General features: G+C 38.7%; 1 protein-coding gene across 6 annotated transcripts in view; it reads right to left on the bottom strand.

Moving 5' to 3' along the window:
• Positions 1-13,501, bottom strand: part of LOC136864211 (tRNA:m(4)X modification enzyme TRM13 homolog) — a 397,328-nt gene that overhangs the window by 99,597 nt on the left and 284,230 nt on the right. For all 6 annotated transcript variants that reach the window (XM_068226212.1, XM_067140912.2, XM_067140913.2 and 3 more), the window contains one exon: positions 4,810-4,931. In XM_068226212.1, coding sequence (XP_068082313.1) covers positions 4,810-4,931 — 122 coding nt within the window. The remainder of the gene's footprint in view (positions 1-4,809; positions 4,932-13,501) is intronic.

The raw sequence follows: 13,501 nt of genomic DNA, 5'->3' as shown, positions 1-13,501 counted from the left end.
ACTGACGCACTGTACAGGAAGGAAGTGGTGCTGATACACGGTACTGGAGTGACACGGCAGCAATGGACTGGACTTCAAACGTTCGTGGAGCGTAGTCTTGTTATGTTCGTGGAAAGTGGCTGATTGTGGAGAGTGCTTGCGCATTAAGTATGGTAGCACTTGTGGCGGCCTAGCATTATATGTTGGTGAAAGCTATCTTAGACTTTCCATAATTTATGTTGAGGATCGACAGACGTGTGTATATATCTTTACAACAAGTGTTAAAATATGTGAACACAGTAGTACAAGGTACAGTATCTGTGTGATGTGATAACTGCCGATTATGAGAATCGGTAAATCGAATTGATATAGAGACAGTGAAGGGTATTTATCTTCATACATGTACATTGTTCATCGGACTATCTACAGATGGTAGCTTAGTTCTCGCTTTCGTTTTCCCACGATTTTCATTGTTGTTGTTGTAAATATGGAGTCTTCCAGCAATATTTTATGTGTGTATTATATGTATAATGTTGTATGTTGATGAGGTGCTCATGCACGGAATTTGTTCAGAATATAGTTAGCTATTTTAGAATCAGTGTTATTGATGAACCTAGGTGCAGTTCCTACCTAATTAGTCGTTTTCAGGAGGTTAGGTAAGGCCTGCAGCAGATGTACCAGTACGCAGCATTATGTACACGCCCTGGGATATAAAGTTTATCATGCTCTTATCTAAATTCGAGGGATCCATTCTGGTGAACTCTGGTGCCCATACTACGGACATTTCGGTTAATTATGCTTATTAATTTTATTAAGTTTTTGAGCAATTTTATTTATATATTATTATTCGTGATTTTATTTATTATTATCATCAAAAAGTTACACTACTTCCAAAAGAATGTCATGATCTCTATTTCAACGAAGATATCTCACAGCTGTACAATGAGGATGCTTCAAATGTCTAGATCCACATGGGTAAAGCATACAGTTATAGTGCCAGATCACCTACTACGAGAGAAAAGAAGCAGAGATGGGTGTCCGTGTCATACCATTTAATGACATACCTGTCAAATCCCCGGATGCCTTGTCGATGGATTTCTGAACCTACGGTCTTCTGAAAAGAGAGCTTTCATATTTACGTCCCGCCGCTATTGAGGGTCTTTGGAAAGTGTGCAATGAGTTATGGGACAATATTACTCTTCCTGTCTTCTACAGTGGAAACTGAGATATAGGGCAATAGTCCGTGCCCGTGGCTATCACATCAAGCACAACCGGGTCTGGAGAAAAGGAATCGCCTAGGACCAAAGGCACGTCAAAACTGTCCAAACTTAACTAACCTTCCGTATTAATCAACTGCCACACCAAGTGGTTCCGGCAATGCATAAGTGAGCAACGAAACAAGATTTCAGTCACTGCCAAGTTGTGTAACATGAAACCACTGTTGCCATGTTGGTGCATCTTTGGAACAATGTATTAGGAGACCACAATATGAAGGCTTAAATATGACCCACACCCGAATTTAAGGAGCAATATTTTTGTAAAAAAAAAATAAAAATTGCAGGTGGTATTTGGGATTATACGGTAATTATCTTGCCCACAGACTTTAAGAGGTGACATCATATAATTGTTCCCTTTCCACTTCATGTGAAGTGTGGCTCCATGGTTAAATGGTCTTGGGTTCTTCGTCCAGGGGGTCTCGGGTTCAATTCCCAGTGGACTGGCGATTTTAACATTAATTGGTTATTTCTGATGGCTCAGGGGGATCGGGATTTGTGTGCCGTCTTCATCAGATATGCAGGTTGCCTATATGGCATTGACTCGAAAGACGTGTACCAAGCCTCTTCGAAGGCCACACACCATTCATTAATTACATCTAAGGAATTATATTTAGTTACTTATCCTTTAATAAAATTCATCGCTGCCATGAGACAAGATTATAAAGTATCAGAGCAGAGTTATACATACTCGCTGTTCAAATGAAACAGATAGAAGTGGCAAAACTATGAAGACTTCTCTTGGGGGGGGGAATGACCTTAGATGTTAAGCCCCTTAAACAAGAAGCAAACATCAGACTTCTATGGGCAGGCAAGAGATTGCAGCACTGCATGGACTGGTGTCTGTAGCAACAGCACAGAATGTGGTCAATCTGAGGCATGAAAATGATGAGTAGAGGAGAAATTTGAGGTAACAGTGGTGTGTAATTGATATGTCTAAACAAGTAAAACTTGGTGTTATTCAATTCTTGTGCAAAGAAGGTGCTGTGAAATCTCAGTCGAATGCAAGCCATGTATGGATAACATATGTTTAAAATGAAGCATACACCGGGCGAGTTGGCCATGCGCGTAGAGGCGCGCGGCTGTGAGCTTGCATCCGGGAGATAGTAGGTTCGAATCCCACTATCGGCAGCCCTGAAGATGGTTTTCCGTGGTTTCCCATTTTCACACCAGGCAAATGCTGGGGCTGTACCTTAATTAAGGCCACGGCCGCTTCCTTCCAACTCCTAGGCCTTCCCTATCCCATTGTCGCCATAAGACCTATCTGTGTCGGTGCGCCGTAAAGCCCCTAGCAAAAAAAAAAGAAATGAAGCACACTCTACTCGAGTGGAGTGCCAAGTTTTGAGGTGGATAGGTATGCACTGTTGATCTCTTGACATGGATAAGAGCCTGTAATGATGAAGAAAAATATTGCCACTGTGGATATGATGATGAAAGACAATCACCATATAATCTTACAAGAGTTGTCAACTTCAGAGTCAGAGCGCAGGGAACTGACGTATTGGAAAAAAGTGTTTCGAATGGATACCCTGGCACCTCACTGATGAACAGAAAGTTACATGAATAGGGATATGCCTGGAACAATGCAGCTAATGCTAATTGGGATGGACAAAATTCCTTGAAGCAAATTGTGACTGGTGATAAAAACTGTTGTTACAATTTTGAGCTGGCAGCAAAGAGTCGTGCATGGAGACATCCTTCATCACTAAGAGCAAAGAAGGCAAAATCATCTGCTTTGGATAGCAAGGTCATTTTGACACCATTCTTCAATGTCAATGGACCTCTACTGGTGGGTTGGTGGCTACTGGTTAGTGCTACAATCAAGGCTCAATGTTACTGTAACAATTTAGAGGAACTCCAAAGGGCCATTTAAAGCCAACGACTGTGCTGCACATGCAACGAAAGACATTCTGCTCTGTTTCTACAGAAATCTTATGGCTTACCCAACCCACAACCAGATCTTTCCCTTTGTAACCATCACGTCTTTTTTCCATTGAAGAAGGTCCTGAAGGTTAAGCATTTCACTATTGATCAAAGTGATTGAGATGCTGTAAAAGCGTGGTTTAATCAGCAACTAGTCCCTCTGTTTGCAGAGGGTACAGAGCAGAGTTGCTCAGCTGGGCGCGCATTGAGGCCAGCCCAGTGTGGCCGGCCTTGCTTGTCTGAAATGTGGGCACCTTACGTATAAGCGAGCGAGTGAACACACTCAACACACTCAACAGGAGCAGTAATGTTCAATTATGATTACAAAGGTGTCCTCGCACTATTCGACGAAATTCCCATAGAGGTAGCAATGTTAATTGGAGTGGAGTATAAAAAGGACTCCATAATTCAAGGAAACCTGACTTTTACAAATATTAGGGTTTGATTTATACTGCGCTCAATAATATTAGACACGATCTTAGTTTCCTATACAAAGAAAATCAACACATTACAAGTTTTATATTACAACGTACAAATATACAGGGTTGAAGCATGCAGCTACAATTTACAATTTCTTGGATGAGAATGACAGAATTCCCACTACAAAAAGTAAAATTCCTGTTATTCATTCAGTAAAACATAATATATTTACGTACTTCATCAAGTTCAGTGTTGTGATGATACGTGACTTTTTCTGTTGAATGAGTTTTTGAAAATAGTATTTAAAACTTCTTATCAGATGTCCACTGAAAATAGTTAGCTTCTACACAGTGAGTGAATTTCATCACTAGTGAAGACACACATATTTATTATCCAAGCACAACACTCTAAATGCAATAACGAGTATATATACATTATGTCTTTAAATAAATAATCTAACTAATATTATTCCAGGGAAACATAATTCGATTATTGATGAGTTTATCTGATCATTTAATCTCAAGCAATAACAAGTCACAGCTTATTCGCTTTACCCCTTATTATATTAGGAATGTTTCTAAAGCATTCCAATAAACCCTTTATTGTGTTTGGTCAATATAAGTAAAAAGAAGAGAAGTAATAAATTTCTCACAATGTAAGTTATATTGAAAATTATCTGTATTTTTGTCCACTGGAAAAACACAAAAAAAAATATTACCTTAATATTCATATGAACATTCACTGTTCATTGAACTTCACGGCCTGTGACGTAACCACAAAGTTACCATCACTGAAGCGCACAAACTGATCGCCTGCCTGCTCGCCTGCAGGACAAAACCCCCCTGATATTGAGAAAACTGTTCAGCGTTTGAAGAAGTGCCTGAATGGAGGGCAGAGATTTTGTAGATTCTCTTGAAATGTCGTCAGTATGCTGTTGTTGAGATATAGTGTACAATATGCTGTCCAATATAGCGTATACAGAGTAAGTTTCTAGACACAAGTTGGTATTTTCATTGAATAACGCTTATTTTAAGATTATAGCTTCCATAATTGCCAGTTTAAGCACTTACATATAACAGTGTAAAAAGAGTGAGTGAGTTTCTTGTTTCCAAGGTGGGCAAATTAGTTATGAAGCATTACATACAATTTATCGTGAGAGGAATCTTAGAAAGAAGTATACCCAGCAGAACAAGAAAGCAATAGCATCACATACCAGCAAGAACTCTTTTCCTATATAGTTGCTCCAGTCTCCCTTATGATGGCAGCAAGGAGCCATGATAATTCCCATAGAGGTAGCAATGTTACACGTCGTCGTGAAGCAACGAAGAGCTAAATCTGTAACAGAGAATAGTCAACAAAGTCAAAAACCTATCCATGTTTAGCAAAGATAACTTCAGTTTAGTACATGAATTAATATTTGACATCAATTTGGTCCTTCAGTGGACCATCATAGCTCATCAAAACTCAGTGATCTAGAACTCACTCTCCAAGGAGTTCCCTTCATTTAGGGTTGGATCAATGAAAAAGGTACGCGAGAGAGACAGCAGCATCTATAGTTCATGGTGCAAAATACAATTTAGAGCTTGTCAAAGCTTGTCTACTAGCAGTCATCAAATATGAATAATGCATATCTAGCACAAGTGTCTGACTCTTTGGCTGAGTGGCCAGTGTACTGAATTTCAGTTCAGAGTGCCCTGAGTTCAATTCCTGACCAATCCAGGAATTTTAATCTTGTTTGTGTTTGTCACATAATCTCATTTACATACAACACATCACTCTGCCAACTACCACAGAAACAATAGTAAATATATCCCACCACATAGGGTTGGCATCAGAAAGAGCACTTGTCTATAAAACTGTGTTTAATCTTTATCAGCATCAACCCCAGATAATTGAGGAAAAGGCCAGAAAAGAAAGAAAAAATGTCTAGCTCAAATAACATGCTGTCCACTCTGTTGTACACTTGATCACAGAACAATTTTCAGATCACAAGAATGGGCTTATAGTAGAATCTTATGAACCTCATAAAGGGAAATACACAAGACATAGTGTTTGCCTGACCAGTAAGAATAAGAATAAGAATATTTATTCACCATTAATCATTTACATGAAATAGGTTTTGTCATCCAATACTACAGTATTATTTCTACTATCTATATACAGTTATTAAAAGTCAATATTAACAGTTTTCATTTCTAAGAATTCCTTTACATCATAAAATGGATTTTCTAACATCCAGTTATACAGTTTTCTTTTAAAATTATTGATGGACACATCCTGTGCAGAGAATGGTAATTTATTAAAAAATATTATACTATTTACTTTATGTGAGTTACCTGTTTTCACAAGTCTATGTCTTGGGAGTATTGTGTTGATGAATATATTCCCTGATGGTAAACTCATTCAGATGTTTTTTAACATACAATAATGAGATAAAAATATATAGATTTATAACTGTTAATATTTTAAGCCTGATAAAAAGGTACGACAGTGCTCAGAACAACCAGCTTTACACATTACACAAACAAGCTTCTTCTGTATTAGCAATACATTATGGACATAAGATGAACGTCCCCACGATTGCAGCCCATATGAAATATGGGTCTGGAAAAGTCCAAAATATGCCATTCTCAAATAGTCTGCTGTTACTAATTCTCTCAATTTCCGCATAAGATATGAGACCCATGATATCTTTTTACAGACATGATTGACATGTACTTCCCAGCTTAATTTGGTATCAATATGAATACCCAGTAGCTTGACTGACTGAATTTCTATATTATTGGACAATCCTAACAGAATATGTTGGTTTTTATTCTCGTTGCAGAGTAGTTTATTAGATGAAAACCATTTCACTGCAGTCCTAAGAGCTTCTTGTGACATCTCTTGCAGATTTAATACGCCCTGATGCATGCTGATTAGTGTTGTGTCATCTGCATACGATACAACTGATTGTGACATAACATTTTGTTGTAGGTCATTAACAGCAACATTAAAGAGAAATGGACCAAGTACAGATCCTTGTGGAATGCCTGTAATAACATCTTTCAATGTGGAATATCTATTTCTAATTGCAACAAACTGGCATTTGTTAATTAAATACATCTTAATTACATCCAAAGTGGGACTATTTATGCCATAATACTGAAGTTTTCCCAACAAAATGTCATGATGTATACAGTTAAATGCTTTACTCAAATCACATAAAACCAGAGAAACAATTTTCCTATTTTCAAAGGCTGTTAAAGTTTGGTTGACAATTTCCAGAACCGCAGAGTAGTACTTTTACCCTGTCGGAATCCATATTGATTACTAGACAACAGGGCATGATTTTCATAGTTAGTTACTAAGTTGACTATAAATAACCGATTCAATTATTTTAGATAATATGGGAACAATTGAGACTGAACGGTAATTTTGGGGAAGATATTTGTCACCACTTTTGAAGACCAGAGTAACTTTTGAAATTTTAAGCATATTCGGAAAAAAAGCAATCTTTAAACATTTATTGATACTAAACGCTAGCTATTGTTTGTTTAATAATGTAATTGGACAGCCAATAACAGTCCATACTTTTAGAATTAGATAATTTTGAGACCGTCTTTATGATTTCATTTGACGTAATGTCAACCCATTGGAAAGTATGTCCCCCCAAATTGATGTGGACCAGGCCCAATGATAGCAGATGTCATCATCATCATCATCCTAAACCATCTCCAGTTTCCTGGGTGTGGTATATGAGCCTCCTCCATCTCATCCTGTCCTTGTACCATTCTTCCTCCACCAACTTGTCCCAATCATGACCTCTCAGCAGTACATCACTCTTAACTAAATCTATCCATTTCCTTCGTGGCCCAGTTCTGTTTACTGGCATCCTCTTCATGTGACCAAACCACTTCAGTCTTGACACCTTAATTAAGGCCACGGCCACTTCCCACTCCTTGGTCTTCCCCATCCCATCGTCGCCTAAGACCTATCTGTGTCGGTGTGACTTTAGGCAAATAGGAAAAAACAAAATGTACCCACAGGTGCGAATGTTTCTGTATATACAGATAAACATTGTGAAAAGACAACATTTTAAAACATTTCCAAACCTTGGGAGCATTATAACCTCTGACAAAAGAGTAGCGTTACAAAAATGTTGCAAAGTCTGGGCTCGACTAAGTGGTATGTTACATGTGATAACATTCATTTTTGGGTCCGTATTGAAAATATTTGTATTAAATAACACTTGTATGTTTTAATATTCATCCACCTGTTCAATACAATTGTTTTTAGGGGTTTTTAAGAATTGCCCCAAGGATGAATGATTTTTGTTCCTGTCATGATAGGTCCCTGTCTGTTCGTTCCGTTTAATACAATTGTATTGAATAGGTGGATGAATATTAAAACACACAAGTGTTATTTAATATAAGTGGTATGTTCCGAGCTGTCAGCAGAGAGATGGCGTGGAATGACATTAGTAGACGAATAATTTTGAATGGCGTTTATAAAAGTAGGAAAGATCACAATATGAAGATAAACTTGGAATTCAAGAGGATAAGCTGGGGAAAATATTCATTTATAGGAAGGGGAGTTAGGGATTGGAATAACTTACCAAGGGAGATGTTCAATAATTTTCCAATTTCTCTGAAATCATTTAGGAAAAGGCTAGGAAAACAACAGATAGGGAATCTGCAACCTGGGTGACTGCCCTAAGTGCAGATCAGTATTGATTGAATCTGAATCTTATTGAGGAGAGAATCATCTATTCCTACTTCTTCTCTAATTATCTCATTCCTAATCTTGTCTTTCCTGGTTTTCTGGATCATAGTGCGTAGGAATTTCATTTCAGCTGCCTGAAGTTTGGAATTATCTCTATTGGTCAGTGTTGTGGTTTCGAGACTGTATGTAAGAATTGGTGTATAATAGGACTTGTACAATGTCATTTTTGTTTTCATGGGTATTTGCTCATTCCACAGCAGGTGTCTCACCTGGTGGTAAAATTGTGTTGCCTTATTGATTCGATTATTCACCTCATGTTTTGCTAGGTTATCATTTGATATAATGCTACCCAAGTATTTGAAAACTGGAACGCTGTCCAGTTGAGCTTCATTTAACATGACTATCGGTTCTGCTCCTTCCCCATACACTTTCATCACCACCGTCTTGGTCTTGCTGATGTTTAAACCATATTTCTTAAACTCCTCATTCCAGCTTTGTATTCTCTCTCCCAATTTCTCTTCTGAGTCACTCCAGATCGCAACATCATCTGCAAATGTGAAGGCTTTGATATCTCCATGTTCTTTCCTTTTAATAGATTTCATTACTACATCCATTACAATAATAAATAGAAGTGGTGACAATGAGCTGCCCTGCTGCACTCCTCTCTTTGTTTCAAACCAGTCCGACAAACCACATCCTACTTGAATACAGCTTCTGTTCCCACTATACAACATTTTCACTTTGTCTATGAGGCTTCTCGCACTTGAAGTTCTTTCATGCATTGCCAAATTCTTTCCCTTGGTACACTATCGTATGCTTTCTCAATGTCCAAAAATATTAGAAATAAAGGCTTGTTCTTCTCCCAGTATTTTTCCATTAGCATCCTAATTGCAAATATAAGGTCTGTAGTTGACCTTCCTGGTCTGAAACCATACTGCTCTTCTTCCAAAATTGGTTCAACAATATCTCTGATTCTGGTCTCTATTATTTTTTCCAATATTTTCAGGACATGAGACAGTAGTGTGATACCACGGTAATTAGTACATTTTCGTCGGCTTCCTTTCTTGAACAGAGGTACAATGATGCCCATCTTCCAGTCCTCAGGAATAGTATTTTCCTCCCATATCTTGTTGAGCAGTCTATAGAGCCATTGGATTCCTGGAACTCCCGCTGCTTTCAGCATATCTGCACTTAGTTCATCTATGCCCACTGCCTTTCCTTTCTTCATGGTCTTGAGCGCATTTTCAACCTCAAGCCATGTAATTGGTGGTTCAGTTGTGGTTCCTCGACTTGGCTCTCCTCTATCCGTTGTTATGTTTTCTGTATCTCCATTCAGCAGCTTTTTGAAATAGATCTTGAGTTCTTGTTTAATTTCTCCCTCTTCTTGTGCCAGAGTTCCATCATCACGTTCTATTGCTTTTATGGTCTCTTGATCCCTTCGCTTGTTTTTCACTACTCTGTATAGCAATTTCATATTTCCTCTACTGTCCTCTTCCAGTTTGTCTGCAAACTCATTCCATTTCTTCTCTTTTTCTTCCCTTACAATGTTCTTTACAGCAAGTTTCTTGTTCCTGTATACTCCTTGAAGTCTTTGTACTTCTTGTTCATTTCGTTCTTGTCTCTGTTTTTGTTTTTCCTTGTCCAGTGCCTTCCTTATTTGGTTTCTTTCTTTCATCGCTGTTTTCACTCTATCATTCCACCATGGCGTCTCCTTTTTTCTTTTAACAGAACTTGTAACTCCACATAGGTTTTTGGCTTCTCCCACAAAGGTGTCTTTGAAGGCCTTCCATTCTTCATTAACGCTGGTTACTTCACACTTCGGCAAACTCTGTTGAATCCTTAGTTTGTATTCTTCCTTTATTTGGACTTCTTGCAACTTCCAAGTTTTAACCCTTGGTTTTTTTCGTAATAAGTTTCTGCGTTTCATTTGCCTTATGTTTGAAGTCTACTACCAACAATCTGTGGTCACTGTCCATGCTTTCACTAGGGATGACCTTTACATCTGTGATGCACCTGCCACCATCTTTATTTGTGACTACGTAGTCAATCAATGTTCTATACTGGCCATCCCAACTGTACCTTGTTATTCTGTGACTGTCTCTTTTTTTGAAGAATGTATTTTTGATTATAAGATCATTTCTTCTGCACAGATCTAATAGTTGTTCTCCTTCTGGGTTCCTTTGTCCAAATCCATGTGGACCAATGATGTTCTCGTACCCAAGTCTGTCTACCCCAAATTGCGCATTTAGATCTCCAATAATAATAATAACATTTTCCTCATTAACTGTATCTTCCAGGTCTTGCCGAAATTTCTCTTTGTCTTCCTCACTGCAGCCTGTCTGTGGGGCATACACTTGTATGATGGTGTACTTAGTGTAGCAGATGTACCTGTTGGATTAACTTTATCACCTATTCCTTTCACTGTGTTCAAAAAGTAATCATTCATAGTATCTGGATTCAGTAATATGCCAAGCGTGTTAAGGATGCGTCTTGCTCGTGGACCCTCGTCCGTCGTGTCATCGTCGTGCATCTGGGATTCTTCCCTGCGCACGCGCGTGCGGCGGCGTGACCGCGGCCGCGCAAATTACTCCCTCGCGTGATCCGATTCGAGGACACTGCCAGGCGGGGAGTTTGACTGGGGCGGTACATCTGTCAAAGAATAACGCAGGTGTCCTAAGGCCAGCTCAGCGAGGACAGAAACCTCGTGTGGAGCAAAAGGGCAAAAGCTGGCTTGATCCCGATGTTCAGTACGCATAAGGACTGCGAAAGCACGGCCTATCGATCCTTTTGGCTTGGAGAGTTTCCAGCAAGAGGTGTCAGAAAAGTTACCACAGGGATAACTGGCTTGTAGCGGCCAAGCATTCATAGCGACGTCGCTTTTTGATCCTTCGATGTCGGCTCTTCCTACCATTGCGAAGCAGAATTCGCCAAGCGTTGGATTGTTCACCCACTAATAGGGAACGTGAGCTGGGATTAGACCGTCGTGAGACAGGTTAGTTTCTGCACACTCCCTTGCACCCAAGAATTTTTATAAACTCTATACAGAATCAACATTCTTTCCCTTATTTGGGTCAATTTATCAGAATACCAGTTACGTTTTTTATTCCTAACTGTGCGCATATTATTGACAAGAGTGACAAGAGATGCCAGCTAGTTCAAACAGAAAGATGAACAGAGCTTACAATAGTATGACCAGTGTTTAACTGTGTAATTAACATGTTGTAATGTGTCGGAGGGTGGTAAATAAAGATACAACTGGTACAATTTCATTCTATGGCTGAGATTTATTAGATACTAATTCCTATACACCACACAGACATTCAAGTACATCAATTTGTGCTCTCTCACTTGTCAAACTAACATTCACATTAGCTACACAACACAGTAAAACCTCATTAATTCGAAGTCGTTGGGACGCAAAAATCGGACTTTGAATTAACCGCCGACCTGCAATTCAGAAATGCCAATGCTTGCCGTGTCATAAAATATTCTAAGACCCGTTACTGCATGCAATTACCTTGAATCACAGTTTAAACCTTTCAAATGTTATGGAAAAAACTATTTCCAAAATGTACCCAACAAGGTACATTTACAGTATTCAAATAATGCACTTGGATAGCTCATTGCCAAACGTAACCTCACGCAATGAAAGGAAAAAACATGATTTAAACACGAAGAGAAATCTATGATGGCTCCCATGTGCAAGTATTTTATTCATTGGATTACTGCTCTGTATGCATTTTAGATGCCCTGTACTGTACTTGCACGGAAAGTACGCAATGCCCTTAAAATATTGCAGCTTATCGAACTTTCCTATGACGAGGAGAGAAAGTCTCTCACTTCCGTCTGCATTATAACACAGTACATGGACTCTATCCTTGTATGATTTCCTGCCATGGCCCTTCTTTCATAATTCAGAAATGCCAAACCATGCCGCATCACAAAGTTTTCTACGGCCCATTAATGCATGCAATCACCTTGATTCACAGTTTAAACCTTTCAAATGCCATGGGAAAAAACTATTTCCAAACTGTATCCAACAAGGTGCATTTACATTATTCAAATAATGCACATGGATAAATCACTGGCGAACATAACCTCAAGCAATGATTCAAACACGAGGACAAATTATGCTGATTCCGCTGTATAAATGCTTTATTTTTTTTGGATTACTGTACTGTTTGCATTTTTTTAGATGTCTTGTACTTGCACAGAAAATGCCCAGTGCCCTTAAAACACCATGGCTTATCGAAATTTCCTATGACGAGCAGAGGAAGTCTCTCACTTCCGTGTGCATTGCAACACAGTACAATGATCCCCACCCTTATACGATTTCCCAGCTGCAATTCTCTCCTTTAAAACCATACATACGCTCGGGCTCGGCATTAAAAAAACAACGCAGTTTCATCCGTACAAATTGATTATATGAGCCACGTGTTTTTCGCCAACTGTCGGCATCGCCAGTGTTGGTGGATTCTGTTTCTCCGCACACTGCCTGCTACGTGATATTGCGTCATTCCTTCAAACGCTGAATACAAAAGCATTAAGATTTCAATCGAACTTAGCAAATATGAAGCACCCTATAGACACACCGAAGTGAGTGAAAGTGCGGAATGCTAAACCTGCACGTTCCGGAAGACGCGTTCTATCAACGCGTGGATAAATTTTGAATTTAAATTACTCTGTAAAAGACTATTTTTTTTAATACAAAGGCAGTTTTGAATTAAAAGTCTGAATTGGGTAATGGGACCGACATTGTTCTTCGAATTACGAATAATCCGTATTTCGAATTGAACAGTTTAAATAACATGCAAAACCGTACCTCACATTTCCGAGAAAGAGAGCTTCTTTGAATTAGGTGAGATCTTGAATTAACCGGTTTTGAATTATAGAGATTCTACTGTACATATTTCACACTGTCTCACTACTGTCACTTATACTCTAATACAGCTCCACAATTATACCTGCTGTACACTAACACAGCCACACAGTTCAGAGCTTGCGCACAACACAGTCTCACATTTCTGTACGTCATACACTGTCTGTATGCTCATAACAGTCGTTGGTTTTAAATTCTTAAATAATTTTTGTTAATGGGTCCACCTTTCAATACAGAAAAGACTAACACTGAAATTAAGGTATACACTTAGCTATATAAAAATAAAAACTGGTACATTTTTCAACCTTATTAGGTAATTTTT

Source organism: Anabrus simplex, chromosome 2, assembly GCF_040414725.1.
Source record: "Anabrus simplex isolate iqAnaSimp1 chromosome 2, ASM4041472v1, whole genome shotgun sequence".
NCBI lineage: Eukaryota > Metazoa > Arthropoda > Insecta > Orthoptera > Tettigoniidae > Anabrus > Anabrus simplex.
Note: the sequence above shows the minus strand (reverse complement) of the source record. Positions and strands in the feature narration are given on the sequence as shown.